This window comes from Parus major, chromosome 2, assembly GCF_001522545.3.
Source record: "Parus major isolate Abel chromosome 2, Parus_major1.1, whole genome shotgun sequence".
NCBI lineage: Eukaryota > Metazoa > Chordata > Aves > Passeriformes > Paridae > Parus > Parus major.
In genome coordinates this window covers 41,536,800-41,554,992 of record NC_031769.1, presented here as the reverse complement: position 1 = coordinate 41,554,992, position 18,193 = coordinate 41,536,800, and the positions used below count along the sequence as shown (strand labels likewise).

Genomic DNA, 18,193 nt, shown 5'->3' with positions numbered 1-18,193 from the left:
TCTCATTCCCTAGATGTGTTAGAAGTGTGGAAGTCTGTGTGGAGGTCTGTCGGCAAAGAGAGTGACTCCTCTGAATGCCTGGCAGGCCAGCAGCCCTCTACCCCACCTGCTAGCCTCTGATTTTTCCAGCCTCTGTTACTCCAGACATTTTCAGATAGATGTGAAAAACATAACATACCCCAAATTGAAGATGCGAGGAATCACCCTATGCGATGCTTTGCCCTACTCCTGGTTATTGATTATTTTAGCATGGATGTGAGCACTGGTTTGTGTTACTACATGGCCACAAACAAATACACAGGTTAAATTCCACTGGTTATGTGCCTTGGTAATTCGATGTGTAACACCTGTAAATATATTTGGTAAAAAATTATAACAATTTGGGCTGTCAGTTGCCAGATTTATTTCACACTTTCTGGAACAGCAAGTAGCTGAGGCCAGTGGACCTGAAACTTTTAACTCCTTGAAATACAAGATTCTGCTCTTGACTTTCTGTAAAAGGACAGGTGGGAACAGAGTGCAGGGGAGGTGGTGGGTGGTGCGAGCAGTGTGGGGTCTGCCTCTCCTGGCAGTGGGTATCTCACATTGTGAAACTACTGCTGGAATCTTTTGTTTTCTTTCATAACTCATCTCCATTGCTGGTATGCACACTGTTTTGAAAGGTCCATTGCTTCATTTTTGACATTATGTAGCACTTAGAGCTTTATATAACAGAAATAAAAATGATAGACCATGTAAGCAATGGATGTTCCTGGATGCATTTAGAAGATACATTTAGCACAGATGTACAAAAGAAATGTTACAACTATAGCTTTCCAAAGCTATTCAGAAAAATTATTCAAATAGATTAAATAGATGTTTATTCTCCATGTGTGGAAAACATCTAGCAATGTGGTAAATCATTTTTGGAAGGAGGCAAACAAAGGATTAAGTCTTGAATATAGACAACTAAATATTTTCTTTCTAAAATAACATTTCTAGCAAATGCTTACTTTTTTTTTCCTGATAGCCATCACTGTTTACTCTTTTAGTTCAGCAAGTACAATAGCACAGAATTGCAAACATAGCTTTAATTTTAAAAGCTTCAGCTTGCTAACTGTATTTGTCAAACTATACATGTATGCAATATCTCTTCTGAATTAAAATCTAAGTATTTCTAAACAATTCTTACAACTAACCAAAGGAGTGGGCAACTTTCCCATTCTGCTGATTTTTCCTAAATAATTTTCCTAAGTATCCAGGTGCCTTCCTAGGACTAGGAAATACAATTCTGGGACTGTGATATGTAGATGTCACTTCTATTTCATTGTGGCCATATCCCTGCACTGTTTTCTTGTTGATGTGTTGCAGCTTTACATTTCTGTAAATAAATAAAATCTTTAAAGTATTTTATTTGTTGATTCAGTGGTTTTTCTGAGAAGAAACAGTACACAGAGTTTCAGCTCAGGGGAAACAGTGACTGGTTTTGTTTCTGACCTAAGAGTTAAGAATGAAAGTGCCTAGTTGAGCATATTACTAGCAGAAAGCTTGACTCAGAAGAGTGGTGACCTAGCTGTTGTTCAATAATTTACCAGAGTAATTCATAGCACTGGACACAATTAGTGTTATTGTTAAACTCGGATTTCACAATGACTTGTGGGTAAAAATACTTTTGGCTTGTCCCAGCTTTAACTTCTTAAAAGTCTTTTAAATAAATGCATAATTTAACATGGAAGCAGAATACTTGGATGCCCATTTTCCTATAAGGTGCTAAATTTCTTCATTTCGTAGCTTTCATGAGCTCATGGCATGGAAGGATGGACAACCATCTGTTCCCAGCCCCTCCATTAAAATGGTGATAACAGTTCCCATGGTCCCTCCTTATAACAATTCCAGTGATCTGGTGGGTCAGGAAGGTTATTTACAGAACAGCCAGGTATCAGTGTAGAGGAGTAAATAATACTAAATAGCAGTGGGCCTGTTTGATTGGGTGATTAATCCTTTCTGGTCACATATGGTTTGGGGCTTTTTTGTCTTAATGTCCCCTCACAGGTTTCTATGAATCTGAATAATGCTGCTTGCAGTTGCATTGTGCATTCCCAGAAAACCTTCCATGTCATATGATAAACTTAGGGAGCCATGCAGCTGTAGTAGGTCAGCCCCTTGGAATGTGTGGGGAAGATCCTTTGGATAAAGAACCTATGGGACCTTATTGATGTGTTGTGCACACTGAAAAACTGGACATTAGTAACCTAATAGTCTTTCAGTATTGGTTGTTGTGTAACTAATACTGTCAGTGTTCAGTCATAAAAATTCTGTAACTGGAAAGCAGTTCAGTGTAGAAAAGGAGTGCTAGAGAAAGTTGATTTGGTGACTGACATCCTCTTCCCTGTGAGGAATGGTCGTGCAGTGGCAGCTTTGCACTGGTAGTCTAAGCCATTTCTAAACCAGGTGAGAGAAAAACAAGATTCCATCTTAAAAACAAGGGCTAAATTAGCACCCAGGAAGAGCTGTACCAAATTGCCGTATCCTTTGCAGCACTGGGTGAGGCAATGCTGCCAGCTGAGTCATTCCCCCTCCTCTCATGGTCAAGCTGGCAGTACCAAGATAGTAACTGACAGCTGGAAAAGCAGCTTCTGTTGAGGGAATTGCTTGTTTGTTTTCCTCTGAGAGTTTGTTTCTAAGTTCATAATTAAGGTCCTAGGTTTTTGCTTTGCTGGAAAAACCTGCTTATTTTTCACTTTTAAATTTGGAGTAAATCAGTTCAGGTTAGGTTGGTGAGCACAGAGCTTACTGCTTTTTTGGAAATAATAGGTTCATGCAAGGTTATGCTTGTGCAGGCAGACTTCCAAAGGAACTTGAGAGGAGGCTGGAAACTCCAGTGATTGTTACATATCCTGCCAAGCTTGTTGGGTCAATGTGAGGGCTCATGTCTCCAGATCAGTATGCTGTGATAGGAGGGCATGGTGGAAAAACTGTTTACCCTTTGAAGAATGTCCCTGTTTGTGATGCCACTTTATAAAAAGTCAGGAAAAAATTAATTCCCTCACACTGCAAAATCATGTTCTTCACACCATGTGCTTAATGTGGGCTCTCTTATGAAGAGCAGCAAAATAAATGTCTTCAAAGCTTCAGTGCCAAAAATTACCATGCTGCTCAAGACATTTTTATTCTGTGTTGCTGTTTTAGGTTTGGATGGTTATTCAGCTGGCTTCCTGCCTGGTGTCCCACATCACTGCTACACCTTAAAGAGGCTGAGGACAAAATGCTAAAATGTAAGTCTTTGGTTTTTAATAAGTTTCATAGATAAAACCAGATTTTCTATAGATTTACATTAAATATAATGAAAGAAGTTTTTCAGTACGTCTTTTACACTGAAATAAACAGGTTCAAATTACATTTTCATTTTTCACTTAAGTAGATATTTTATTAGAAGCTCTCTCTTTTGAAAGGAGCTCCTATTTAAAACAATGGTTTCAGTATAGTGTACTTTATATTTTGTCAGGCATGTCTAGCAACATAATTTTTCCCCATTTTTTCTCCAGGTATTGCAAGCATATACAATAAACGATATGTGTATATCTCTAATGGAAATAAAATATGGACTCTGACGTTCTCTCCAGACCTTTCAAATAAAACTCCCCTTGTTCTCCTGCATGGGTTTGGAGGAGGTGTTGGACTGTGGGCTCTCAACTTTGAAGATCTCTGTGGGAACAGGACCGTTCATGCGTTTGACCTCTTGGGATTTGGACGTAGTAGTAGACCACACTTTGACACTGATGCTCGGGAAGCTGAAAATCAGTTTGTGGAATCGATAGAAGAATGGAGAAAGGAGGTGGGACTAGAAAAGATGATTTTGCTTGGACACAACCTAGGTGGATTCCTGGCTGCTGCTTACTCCTTAAAATATCCATCAAGGTATGTGAAAATAAAGGAATAAAAGGATTCCTTTATTTACTATTCCAAATAGTATTTGACTATTGATTTTAATACAGATTTTCTTTCATCAAGCTCTTATAGATAATCTTTATGTAGATGACTGTGATTTAAAGAGATGATACTGAATTTTAAGACCAAAGTATTAATTGTATGGTTTGTTTTCAGGTAAATGAAATAGGTAGATATGGTAAACATGATTTTCTGTGTACTTTTCCATACCTCTTCAGTTCAGTATCCCCTTGCTGTGTTATAAGGTGAAATAGCAGTGAATATATTTATGGGTGAATGTTTTGTCTCAAAGATTGTCTGGTGAAGGGAAAATAGGCCTGTTCCTGACAAACTTCCCAGTCTTATGGATAACATTGAAACTGATGAATATAATTCCCCTAGGTAATTTATGCCTATACACTAGCAGTCAGCCTGGTGCCAGCAGAATAATGTAAAAATTATTTTAATGACTCTTTGATTTAAATTGTCTGTATGCCACTTCATATTTCTTTGCAAGACAACCCATCTGCAGCAGTTCTCTAATTGTATTTCATCAGCATTTTCTGCACCATGTTGTGTCCAACAGTTAATAGGTTTTTTTTTCTCCTTAAAGTAATAATTTGTTTCTTTTATATATCTGGTTTTAAGTCTGGTTATATATCACCTGCTGAGCTAGGATGTCACCAACTGAGGCAATTCTGTATCAAAAAAGGACAGTGCTTTTGTTGGGATAACATAGTGGTCTCATATGAAAAACTGAATATAAGCTGAACTCTTATCATATAGCAAATTCTGTATTATATTAAACATATTATTTTCTATTTGTGTCAAGTTTTACTGTTCCTTTGTTTCTCACTTGGATATATTTGAAGTAATTTCATGCATTATTTTCTCCTAAAACACTTTGCCTTTTCCTTTCTAAATGGACAACAGTTAGTACAAGTGGCTGGAAATTATGTGTGAAAATAGGTGTGCTTCTAAATCCAGAATTGCAATAAAGAAATGCAGTCCTCTGCTTTAGGGGTATAAACCTATTATCCTTTTTGTTATAAGCCAACTTCTGGCTAACTCTAGTTAGCTTTTTGTAGGGATCACTTTTAAGTTCCTTGCCTCTTTTCCCAAAATATCTGTAAATGGCACTGTCCTATGAGATGGGATATTGGTTTTGCCCACTTCTAACTTACATCAAAAGTGATGCTTTATTTTCATGCCTCACTGTGCTTAAGTTGGGGTGAAATAGTTTGGAGATAGTTCAGTTTGTGCTCTCCCATTACTAATGTTTCTCTGCAATTGAACTAAGACCACCAAAATAGCAAATTTACTGTTAGAGTCTTAAAAGAGCATTGAATCTAGTGATAAATATAGCACAGCTTTCAGCCAGGTTATCTAACAATGCATTAGAGGCTTAAGGGATTCTGGATACATATTGTTAGGAAAGTAGATCTGTTTCTCCAAGCATAGATGATCCTTTAATTTGCTACACTGTACCAGAGTCCTTCATGGAAAATCTGAGGCTACTAATCCAAAAAGGATTCCCATTTAGCATACTGCCAAGTTTAAGTGGGCCATGATTTTCAAGTACTGTAATTTCTGGACATTTACTTTTGGGGTGATTCTCATGGTCAACTTCCCATTATCCGGGGTTATGTTTTAGGCTTGATTACCAAAAGGAGAAATGCCAAACAGGAAGGAAAGTATTAAGAAAGGAAACATCAAGAAAAGCTTGCTCTATTTTTATGCATTTGTTTGCTGTATTATACTTAATGCCACAGTTTGTGCTCAGAATGTGTGGCTGAATGGCTTCTCATTGCTTGCACTGCTGTGCCTCTGGTCTCTCCTGCTTGGTTTGTACAGTTAGATTCTACCCTGTCCTCTCTTACTGTTGCTGTTTGCTGCAGGGTGTGAGTATACTCATAGATGAGCCAACAACCAAGAAACATCTTTGTGAGGTTAATCCTTTCCAACCCTTCATTTCAAGCCCAGGGTTTTGGTTTCTCAGCTGATCATAATCCAGAAATAACTTTTGGGATCACTTCTTCATCATTTTAGGTACTGCTAACTCCTCTGTGTTAATATATTCTTGTGGCTTTAACAGTGAAGGAGTTAATGAAGGAAAAAGTAAAGATAAAAAGTAAATATAAAAATATAAAACCATAGGTGGATTTAGGTTAGATAAGGCTTTTAGTATCTAGTCCAATTGTTAACCCATCAGTTCTGAGTCCACCAGTAACCTGTGTCCTTAAGCACTTCCTTGGGCATAGTATCATAAAATACAGGTATAGGTCAGAAGGGACCTTTATCTTTTATCATCTAGTTCCAATCGCCCTGCCATCGATAGGGACACCTCCAACTAGACCAGATTGAACAAGACAGCCTGTTCCAGTGCTTGACAGCCCTTTCAGTGAAGAAATTTTTCCTAATATCCAATCTAAACCTCCTTGAGGCTGTATGTCCTATTGCCTGCTACTTGGGATATGAGACTAACACCCACCTTGCTACAACCTCCTGACAGGTAGTTGTAGAGAATGATAATGAGGAAGCTGACATGGAAAATCATCTTTAAATGGAAAACTACAGTTAGGAGTCACTTTCTTTCAGAAATCACCACTATCTAGGATAGTTAATAGTAGGTGTTATTAAGGGATTAAACGGAAAAGGGACAATTAAAGAGAAAGGGACAATTCTTATCCACCAGGATGAATTAGAATTTTGCTTGAGGGGGGCCCACAGCATGAAGTGATCAATAGTTGCATGTGCTGGAAACTCCTATAATGCTCTCTTTACTGATATTCCTTTGAGTAACAGTTTTACAAATTGGCTCTCTGATGTTTTCTTTCATGACCTAAAATCAATAAATTTAGAAGACTACTTCTAGTCTTATTCTGCCTTTTTTAGTTCAAATTTTACTTTGATGAGATGATTTTTCAGTTAAATTGTGTCTCTTCTTTGAACAGAGATCTTAGACTTCTAGAAACTTCACTTTAATGAAACAGATGCAATTATCCTCTGTCAAATTAAACTGTTCCTGCAAATAATGTTCAAATAATGTTGACTGAGCATTTAGATCAGGCTACTTTTAAAAACAGAAACAAGGCTATCCTTTCTTTCAAATGTTTGTGATGGTGAGTATCTGTAAAATACTGAGTTTCTCTTTGTGACACATGCTTCCGTGTTTCTGGTTCATTCATATGATCAGGTGCAATTCACTCTAATTAGTAACTGAAATAAAAACAGTTTATGAATCAGAAACTATGTGATAGAAGTGACTAAAGTAGGCTATATGTTTGTATCTGTGAAACAGCACATTTTCATCATGCTCAGTTGAAGAAAAGCTACTGTACTTTAAAACACTGAACCTTTTTTGCCAACAGGGTCAAGCATCTTATCTTAGTGGAGCCATGGGGTTTTCCAGAGAGGCCTGACAATGCTGAACACGAAAGACCAATTCCAATCTGGATCAAAGCACTAGGAGCTATATTGAGTCCATTTAATCCATTAGCTGGGCTAAGAATAGCAGGACCCTTTGGTGAGTTTTAGCTACTCTTGAATGCCGTTTCTATTTTGGTTAAACATAAACATGGAGCAGACAGCACATTATGATAAACTTTTTCTAAGTCTGGATCACCCACAGAGGAAAAAGTTGGAGGGGAAAGTGGGAGAGGTTGAAGAAAGTTTGAACTCTTTAGGGAAGAAGGCAAACTCTTGCTATTAAAAATACTAGTACAATAGTTTACAGCAAGCTATACTATGTGATCTGTACAGGCTTCACTTTTATTGAGTTGGATTATGCAAATGTCTGTTGGGGAATCCTGACAAAGAGGCATGAATGTGAAAGTTTTTTTTCTGATTGCCTCTGATCACAGTCCATTTAGCCTCCCTTCTAATTCCAGTTTGATGAACAAATGGGATTTCCAAATTCCCTTAACATTATAAGTCAGTCTCTCATAAATGGAAAAATCTTTGGTCTGAGTTTAAAAAAGGTGAAACTGAATTTTTTCCATTAGCCATTTGCTTATTACTCTAGCAAATCTTGTGGGCCTCACTGGTGTCCTGTGTTATGGTGGCAGTTCATGTTTCCATTTCTTCAACAGCACTGATGGAATGGTAAATAAACTTTCTATACCCTAATACTAGGGCTAAGTGGGCCTGACCAAAAATACTATGGTTTTAGTTCAGCTGTGTTGGAGTCTGGAATACAGAGTGTGTATGGGAATGGGGAGAAGAGCGTAATAAAATCTGAAAGTCATTCTACGTATTCCTTCCAGAGGAGAAAGAGGTTATCTATCTGTTACTCTCTGTGCTACACAAGTATCTTCTGGAGAGGCTTCGAAACAGATATCCTTCAGGCTCCTCACAAGTTGTAATTAACTCACCTCTTCATCGTTTTTGGTATTCAGTCTGAAAAAAAACTCGTGAGATTTCTAGGCTTTGTTTACATTTAAACCACATCTGTTTCCTGAATCTATTTCTATAGAAGATATATTTTAATATGCTACATATGCTGATTTGTTTGTTTCTTTTCAAAAGTGTGACAAATTTAGTTTTTCAGACAAGCAACATGTTTTATACAAACAGTTTTGTTTTTTTTTAAGTAAAATGCTAATTTGGTTAACAAAACAACCTGGAAAATATTGAGTGATATGCACTGATTTAATGTGTTCTGTCCCATAACAAAAGCATACATAAATCAATCCACATGGGAAAATTCAAAGCTGAAATTTTCTTCCTTAGCAATAAGTGTTGTCAAACCATGCTGCAGAAGCAGACTCTGTCTTGGCAAGGTGTCCCCAAACCTAGCCGCACTTATAGGTTGCCATGGAGGGCAATGCCTTTAAAAATTTTTTCATCTGTTTCTCTGCCCTGGTAAAAAAAGTTTTCCTTCACCAACTGAAGTTCTTGACAGGTGAAACATAGTTCTTGGAAAAGGGTAGGTCTAAACACTGTGCAGCAAGTTGGCATCAGACCTAACCTGATGAAGGCATTGAACCGAACCCAGGTTTCGTTCCACATGCAAATGTGCTTATGCTGATGGGCAGACATAGTGGTTTGAACCTCACTGTAAAGCAAATTGCTCTTGTTCAAAGGTATGAGTTCAAATGTGAGCCAGGTTCATTGGCATATCACAATAGTATCACATGGATATTTAATCAGACCCACAGGTGAATACTTAAAACTGGGAGAGACAGAATCCAGAGATTTTTTTTCTTTGAGGGGTTTCCAGGTAGTTGGTTTGCCATGTTTTCCTTCACTTACCCAGAACAGTCACCCAGGAGTCTCACAGTTTGGTGGGGGTTTGGTGCTTAGGTTGGATTTCTGAATTCCATTCTTACAGCTGAATGCCTGAAAATTTGTCACAATAACAGAAATGTCACTGTGACCACACCCTTTTTGTGGAGCTTGGTGTCTTCACTGTTAGAACTCCTTACAGTATTTTCATAGACACTGTGGAAAACATCAGTCAGACAATTCAGAATTTCTTCAATAAATATTACAACAAAGATTTCTTTCTGATTTCATTCTAAAATTTGTTCCAAGGTGCCTTGAATCTTTGTTTCATCCTCCCTGTAAATTCCCAGGGGAAAAATGTTTTGGAATTGGACACACAGACAACACACTCCTTATCAAAACAGAAAGTGAAGGCTCAAATTTGGTAGTGCTTCATGCCATGGCCCCTGTGCTGACAGCAGGGCAAGACACAGAGTTAGTCTCTTTCTTCCAAGTACTGTTATTTCAAGCCAGCTGTGTTCACTTGTATTCAAAAATTCCAAACACACAGAAAAAGAAGTCCAGCAATTGTACCCTATGTAGGGAGAATAGAGCAGAGCCAATTGCCATACTTTTCCAAAATCTTCATTGCTTTGGGAGTTAAATCACTGTTTCATAAGGGAATTATTTTCTCTTGCACTGTATTAGTTTTCTAAATCTGTTTAAAGCATGCATAAGGGTGTGTTGCAATAATCTCAAGGTTACGAAAGCTTAGATCACTGTGACAAGGTCTGCATAAATAATAGCAGGTCTTTGCCCAGGACTGGGTGGGAAGAAGTGACATCATCATAATTGCACAGATTAACAACAGTATGAAGTTCCAACTGTCTGGAAAAGGGGAAACATAACCATGAATAGTCACACTTGGTCAGCGTGGTGTCCATGTGGAGACCAGTGATGAGTGTCGTTCCTCGTGGCTCAGTGTTGGGTTCGGCTGTTGCGCGTCTTTGTCAGCAGCAGACAGTGGGATCAAGTGTGCCCTCAGCAAGTCTGCTGATGGCACCAAGCTGTGTGGTCAACAAGCTGTAGGGGAGGGATGCCAGCCAGAGGGACATGGACAGGCTTGAGAGGTGGACCCATTCCAGCCTCATGAAGCAAGGCCGTGTGCAAGGTCCTGAACCTGGGTCAGGGCAGTCCTGACCACCTCTGAACAGAGAATAGATTGAAAGCAGCCCTGAGGAGAAAGACCTGGGATGTTGGTTGATGAGAAGCCCAAAATGATCCAGCAGTGTGTACTTGCAGCCCAGAAAGCCAACCACATCCTGGGCTGCATCAAAAGCAACCTGGCCAGCAGATTGAGGGAGGTGATTCTCCCCCTCTACTCTGCTCTCATGAGACCCCACATGGAATACTGCTTCCAGCTCTGGGGCCCCAGTATAAGAATGTTGGAGACATTCCCACTGGAGCTAGTTGAGAGCAGGGACATGAAGATGATCAGAGGGCTGGAGCACCTGTCCTGTGAAGACAAGATGGAAGAGTTGGGATTTAGAAGAGAAGGCTTTGGGGGAGCCTTCCTGTACCTAAAGGTGGCCTACAGGAGAACTGGAAAGCAACTTTTTACAATGGTCTGTACTGATAGGACAGGGGCTAATGGCTTCAAACTCAAAAGTTTAGATCAGATATTAGAGATTGCTATTACTCTTAAACTAAGATTAGCCTTGTGGCAAGGGTCTTGTCCCAAAGATCCATCTGGTCAATGTAGAAGAGGCTTCTTCCTTAAAGAAATTATTCAGAAAAGACGCTTAAGTTTAGAAAGCCTGAACTGGCCCCTGACAAGACCCACTTCTCTACTGGCTTCTTAGGAGAGCATGAGGACAATAGTTTTCAGCATTAAATCTCTTCATTTATACCAGTACTTGTGCCTTATGTTAAGATTTCTACACCTGTTTTTCATCATGGACTTCTGTTCTTTCAACCACACACTAGTTAGATGAACTAGCTTCAGAAGCACACTGTTCTGTAAGAGGAGAAGACAGTCTTAAGCAAGAAAAACATCGCAGCTTTTTCAACAGTGCCTTCTGGTTCTGAAAGGTGTTGTGCACTTAACCTACCCAGTGCTGCCAGAGCAAGGAGAATGTATTGGTATCATGTGAGACTAAACTGGTGACAAAAAGACACCTTAGCCCTTTTGCTGGTCCCCATTGTAGGTTTCTTCTGTTGCTGTAGTGACCCTAGTCAAACATTCCCTATATGTATTCAGTGGGGGGAGCAGCATAAAATTCTTTACAGTTTATTTCTTTACGGTATATTTCATTCCTGTTAAGTGTAATTCCATTGTGTTTCCTAAGACTTGCAAGTGGTAAAACCAAATACAGGTTTAGAAGCCACAAGTTTCAAGGGGATGTGTTCTGAGGGCTCTAATGAAAAGCATTAGGCAATCTGATAAAGTAATTTATACACATTCCCCCTCTAATAGTGTTTTCTGTTTTAACAGGATTAAGCCTTGTTCAACGTTTAAGACCAGATTTCAAGCGAAAATATTCATCAATGTTTGATGATAACACTGTGGCTGAATATATCTATCATTGCAATGTACAGTCACCCAGGTGAGCATGACTTTCCCAGTGTATGGTTTGAAGTCACTTGTTCATTTAGTGAGTGCCTGCTACTCCCTCCAATGGCCATGGCAGCAGTGTGCATGCTATATTTTTTTTTTAATTGTGGCATTTATTATTTAGAAGAAACAGGTACCTTTGCACTTTTTCTGACTTCCAGAATGTAAAAAGTATCCTAATTCTATATATTTATTCTCAATTTGAGTTAATTCTGTGAGAGTTTGGAAACTGCATTTAATTGAATAATTGTTGGAGAATTTTAATGTGTAAAGGATTTATTTAAAAACTTTAAAAATAAGGCATTTCATTCTTTTAAGTGCTCCTTCTTTAAAGTGCTATTCAGTCATGGGCTCTTTCTGTTGAAAATTATATGTAAACCTTGGAAACTTACTTTCCTTAATTATAAAAATTCACAGCCTCATGTACTTTATGCTACCAAAAGGCACAGATAATTCCATTTTAAAGAAAAAGCAGATCCAATGGCAATTAAAATTGTTTTTGCCCTTTTGAATGTCTTGAAGCGGTGAAACAGCTTTCAAGAACATGACAATTCCTTATGGATGGGCAAAAAGACCAATGCTGCAACGGATTTCACAAATGGATCGAGACATTCCTATCACGGTGGTGTATGGAGCACGTTCCTGTATAGATGGTAATTCTGGCAGCACTATCCAGTCTCTGAGACCAAATTCCTATGTGAAGACAATAGTAAGTGAGACTTGTAAAGCAGTTGTTTGTTTTTTGTGTGGATTTGTTTAAGTCATATCTGGGTGGCCAGGTTGGATGGGGCCCTGAGCAACCTGGTCTATGGGGAGGTGTCCCTGCCCACGGCAAGGGGGTTGGAACTAGATTAGTTTTAAGGTCCTTTCCAACCCAAACTATTCTATGACTTTGTTTTTTCCTACCAGCTGTGGAAACAGTGTCACTTTTGATTTAGAGCCTGGAGTACTAAGTTCTGTTTTCTGTAACAGAGAGAGAGAAAACAAATGTTACATCAGAGAAAACCTAGACAAAAGTGTTGAGTCTAAGAAGAAAACCTACTGTAGCACTAGAAGGCAAAGTAGATATGTGAGCAAGGTGATTCTTTATTTTGTTGCACAGTGTGCTAGTAGAAGTAGGTGTTGTGGCCACCGTGTTTCAAACCAGATCAGTCCTACTATCTCCATATATATATATTATGGTGGGGAGGCTCTCAAAAACTCTCTTCATCTGTCTATATAATGCATTTGTTCCTCTGATAAGAGAGTAGTTTGTACCTGGTGCTTAGGTTCTTGTGAGCGTCTTTCTTTAAGTAATTAAAAAAATATTTAGTGTTGTCTTACTACCCAAGACATTTTTGTTTAGATGTATGATATTGTTATTTAAAATGTGTGTACTCACAACTTGATGTGAACGTGCACACTGCATTTTTTTGTTGTTGATTTCTATAAAAACAGACTAATTTAAAAGTATTCTTCACACATTTTCACATCAGTCAGCTGTGATAATTGAATATGCATACATGTTAAAATGCTGTGAGGTGATAAAATGTTTGAACACACCAGCTGTGATGTTACTGATGTCTGGAGCTATCTGGACAGAAGTGTACAATATGCAATGTGGATAGTACACTATAACAAGTCATCCAAATAAAATTTCATAACTTGATACAGCTGTATTTAGAGCTGGAACTCGGAGAAAAGACATGGTTATCTGACTGTTATAAGTGCATTAAAGAGCACAGATACATTTCATAGATGTTGACATCCAGAGTGAAAGTGTCACTTAACTGCTTAACCAGAGAAAGGGAGTTGTAACACAAAGTCACTGTTTAAGACAATACAGGATACTGCTGGGGTAAGCTTATACCACTCAGGGAGATTTTTTCCACTCTGGTCAGGGACTTTTAGAAGGGACTGTGGAAATTTGTATTGTATTCCAGGTTAGAATTTTGCCAAGCCAAATACAGATTCTAAAAGGTAATTTGGAGTGGTAAAATTGCAGGCACATTCAAGAACCCATAGGAGGGCAAGGGGTCTAATGAGACTGAGATGTGGACTGGCAGTGCCATGCGTGGTAAAACGCACAGAGGTTCAGTGGTTTAGTTACATGCATTTTTTCCTAAGTAATTTTTACTTTTGAGTTTCTGGGAGTTTTCAACACAATAACATAGCTATACTTGTAGGAGATTCAGTTAGAGACTTAAGAGAGGCGGGAGGGGACTTTAAGGAGGGGAAAATAGTTTTAAATAAAGATCAGTCTTGGACTGACTAAAATAGAAAGAAAACACGTCAAATACCTTTGCTATACACTGTGGTGATAGTTTACTTTGTAGCATTTTTACAGAGAATAGCAAATTCTAGAAGTAGGCTATTTCAGTGGAGTGAAGGGAATCAGGATGCATCAGAAATTTGATATGCAAGGTATATATGTCTACTAAATCTGTTGTGCAGTGACTTGTGCAGTCTTCAGTGGTGGGTATTTTCCAGCAAGGTGAGCAGTTGAATAAGCAGTAGTTTTACTTTCTTTTCCTGTGCAAGAAAGTTTGTTTACAAGGATAAGAATATTTTGGTATTCCTTATGCATAGAGTGTTTTTTAGGTTGTATGATGCCAACTCTTAGGTAATGTGTAAAGGCCAGGTTCTTCACCTGTCCCAGTATTTATTTGTTTGTTACCTTTTTGTGATACTGATGTGCTTCTTCACCTTTATCCTCCAGGCTATCCTTGGTGCAGGTCATTATGTGTACGCTGATCAGCCTGAAGACTTCAATGAGAAAGTGAAAGACATCTGTGACTCTGTGGACTGAATGTCCTCTGTTCTTTACAAAGTCATAGATAGCGTTTAATGGCAATACTCTCTAGGAAATCACTAAAGAATGCAGAGCTAATGGAACAGGCTCTGTTTGCACACTGTTTCTTCTAAGAAGCCATTTGCACACTTAAACCACTGAGTGCCTATTTTTGAGGGGAATGAAGAGGTTTGAAGCTAACTTTGTACAGCTTTTTTTTAATTGTCCTGTCAGATACAAAATTACGTGTAACTTTTGAAACTGGAATTTTCTTCAAAATTTAATTGAACTTTGCACATGTTGAACTCTCTAAAAAAGCTGAAATTTACAACTTGGAGAACTGTATCAGTAGAGATACAATGTACAAAATGCAATTTGGTTTCTTTATGGATGTTCGTACTTTTTAGCTGATGTTTCATAGCAAGAATATGAAACTGCATATGTATTTTTATTTTTGGAACCCAGAACTCCATACACAATATTTTAAGAAGGTTTGTTTTTTAATTGGAGTGGTAACAGTTTATGAAACTGATTTTGGGAAAGGGATGGGACCAAAATAATGAGCAGTGTGTGTCACTGAAATATGTTTGTTACTTTATAAGAAATTTGGGCTCAATACTAGGAAATCTTATCTTCTGTTAGATTTTATTTCCATTTATTTCAAGGCATCCTTTTCCATCTGTGCAACTTTTACGGAAGACTCAGTTTCTAAGAGTCAATGATGTCACCAGCACTCATGCTTCCATAAATATTTTGATGTGTAGATTTCTGTGATTTAAAATACAGAAGATGGCTTGTTACTCCACCTATTTTTAACACTTTACTGCAAGATTTGTTACTAGTCTAAATATAACAATTGTGGATAAGATAGTAAGATTTTGATTAGGGCTAGGAGATATCCACCTGGATAGTGAGCAGATTTCCCATTTTTTTCAATAGAAAGCCTAGTCCATATTTTAGTGAATTCAAGCTGAAGGAGAGGCAGAGGCAGGATATTGATGTTCTCTAATTGGGAACTACAACAGCTTAATGTATTTTATTTAACATTCAGCCTCCTTATAGGAAGGATTACTATTGGAATGAACAATACCACTGTAATGAATTACGATTACATGTTTTTGGAGATTTTTTTAATATATTTTAATTGAGTATTTCAATATCAGAGATAGTCCAGTCTCTGCTACTTTTTGAATTATAGTTTGATGTTAGTACTTCACATGCCTAGTAAATGATATTAAGAAAAATACTTTGTCACTTTAAAGCCAAATAATGGGGTGGTTTGTTTTTTAACAAGTTTACATAAAACTATTGATCTGGTTTTGAATATTCAATTGACTACTGAAGAGTTCTTGATACTTTTATAAAAAAAGAATTTGAATTAATGGCTACACCGTCTTAAAGCTTGAATTACGTGCATTTTTTTCTCAAATTAAGGAATCATTGAACATGTTTATTTTGTGGAAGGCAAAGATACCTAAAATATTCAGGAGATAATGTGATTATGTTCCCCAGCAGAACATAATCTCCCTTACTGAAGGAGATATTTATCTATATGGTGCTATGTAAACATCAGACAGTTTTTGTGACTGCCTTGACGGGTAGCACTTCATATCTAGCAAGATAAATATTTTAATTAAAAATAAGTATTGAATTAAATTACTTTTTCAATTAGCAGATGCCAGAACTGTAAAACAAAATTTTGGGTTATTTGCTAAAATTGTAAGTTGAAAATGAAAAATCAGAATTATCAATTCCATTTTTTAATATAAGCTATAAATTATAAGTCATGCCACCATTTAGGTGGATGCCTTCAGCATGTTGGTTATTTTTCACCCTTTTCAGTGTCTTATTTTGTATTTATCAACTTAAACAGCTATTTTAGTTGTGCATAAAAACCTAATGCAAAATAAATTTTGAGGCTTCTCCAAATAATAAAAGGTGAAACAAACTATTGGTACTTTCAGATAGCACTTACTGATGGGAATTGTAGATTCCGCATCAAAAGTTGGAAATAGGAATAAAAATTGCACGCTGGATGTGAATATTGTTTTAAATATCTCTTGCTTTTTCTGCTTACTGTACTAATAAGACTTACTGCTTATGTTTTGCACAATAAAAAAAAATTAAAATGTTATATTTGATTAATGTTAAGACATTATATTGTTTTTTAAAAAAATTATGTTCAGTTAAGCCCTGGAAATCAAGAGTTATTAGTAAGATGAGGTAAACAATCCAAAATACATGAAAAATGCAGTAATGTTTATTTTCAAATGTTTCGGTGTTCTTAGGTTTCCTTGTATTTAACTGAAACTGGTGTTTGTCAACAAGTAGCTGCAAGCTGAGAATGTTGATTGTATGTACAAGGGGAAGGGGTTTTGTATTATCTTCCAGGCAGTATTAGGTGCTGCTGTGAAGGTCAAGATGGAATTCTGAATGTCCTACTGTGTGCAACATAAGCTGATCAAATTACTTTAATAAATGTCATAGGAGGTGATGAACAGAAAAGGAATGGCTGAAAATACTTGGGAGCTAGACCTTTTGTGAGCAATTACTGCCTGGAAATAATCTCAATTTCTCCAGAAGTTCTATTTCAGTGCAATGACCAGTTGCTTAAATGTACTGTGGTGAGCACTGAATGCTGATGATGCTATTTTTATTACAGCACTATAAAATAAGACAAGAATCACAGGCATAAAGGCACACAAAGATCTATCCCACTCTAACATAAAAATGAAGACAGCTGTGTACCAGAGTCCAAAGTATAACAAAAAGAATCCAAAATATTAATAAAAATCCAAGATAAACTGCCTAAATCTCCAGGACACACTCTTCCTGAGGTTGTTGTGATAAAATTTATTTAAAGTAACTTAGTAATATTTTGTTTGCCATGGCTGAGTTCATCTTGTTACTTACTGAACCCTGCCAGATTAGATTTTAGTTCTGAAAAACTGATTTTCAGAGAATTTGTTGATAAGACTCTATAATAAAATATTTGCAACAATCACAAGGAAGTCCCTGTTTGTATCTGATTGTGAAATGGAAATGGAAAATGTGAATTCATATGTGTTGATCTTGGAAAAATGGGTCCAAACAAGAGAAATGTCATCATCTGGTTTCACTTGGATTAAACCAATGCTGGCCTTTCTTTCTAAAAGTTACCTTTTTAAGGTCGCTGCAACTGTTTGTGCTGAACTGATGTGCCAGTCTGTCTGAAATGCTTCCTGTGGTCATTGTGGTTCCTCAAATTCCCAGCCCTCCCAGCAGCTTTTTAGTGGGATGAAAACAAGTTTAAATGCAATAAAAGCATCTGGAATTAATGTATGGGCAGAGATTTTCAGGAACACCTGTTTTGTTAGCATCCATTAAAACTTGAGCCTGCAGAATCCTAAGGCTCAGGGTCAACTGCTTTTAAATGGGTAATTTCTTGGGTCTCCTCGGCATATCTGTCATTTTGTTGGGTTCTTTCGGCCAGTTGGCCATCAACCCATCCTGCAATCTTTGAGCAGCACAGCCATGTTGCCTTGAAGCCTTCATCAAGGGATTTATGTTTTGTGGGAAACACAAATGAAACTTGTGAAAGGATGAGGTGCTACGGGAGCTGAAGAGACACACATTTAGTGGGACTGGTAAGATCAGAACAGGACATAGATGTGTGTAGCAACTGCCTTCTGGTGTTAGTGGCAGCAGATGGAAATGGA

At 37.6% G+C, this 18,193-nt stretch overlaps 1 protein-coding gene across 1 annotated transcript in view; it reads left to right on the top strand.

The window, feature by feature from the left end:
- Positions 1-17,640, top strand: part of ABHD5 (abhydrolase domain containing 5, lysophosphatidic acid acyltransferase) — a 28,275-nt gene extending 10,635 nt beyond the window's left edge. The window contains exons 2-7 of the mRNA XM_015619109.3: positions 3,169-3,254; positions 3,525-3,897; positions 7,278-7,432; positions 11,606-11,717; positions 12,248-12,434; positions 14,424-17,640. Coding sequence (XP_015474595.1) covers positions 3,169-3,254; positions 3,525-3,897; positions 7,278-7,432; positions 11,606-11,717; positions 12,248-12,434; positions 14,424-14,513 — 1,003 coding nt within the window. The 3' untranslated portion in view covers positions 14,514-17,640. The remainder of the gene's footprint in view (positions 1-3,168; positions 3,255-3,524; positions 3,898-7,277; positions 7,433-11,605; positions 11,718-12,247; positions 12,435-14,423) is intronic.
- The last annotated feature ends 553 nt before the right edge of the window (positions 17,641-18,193 follow it).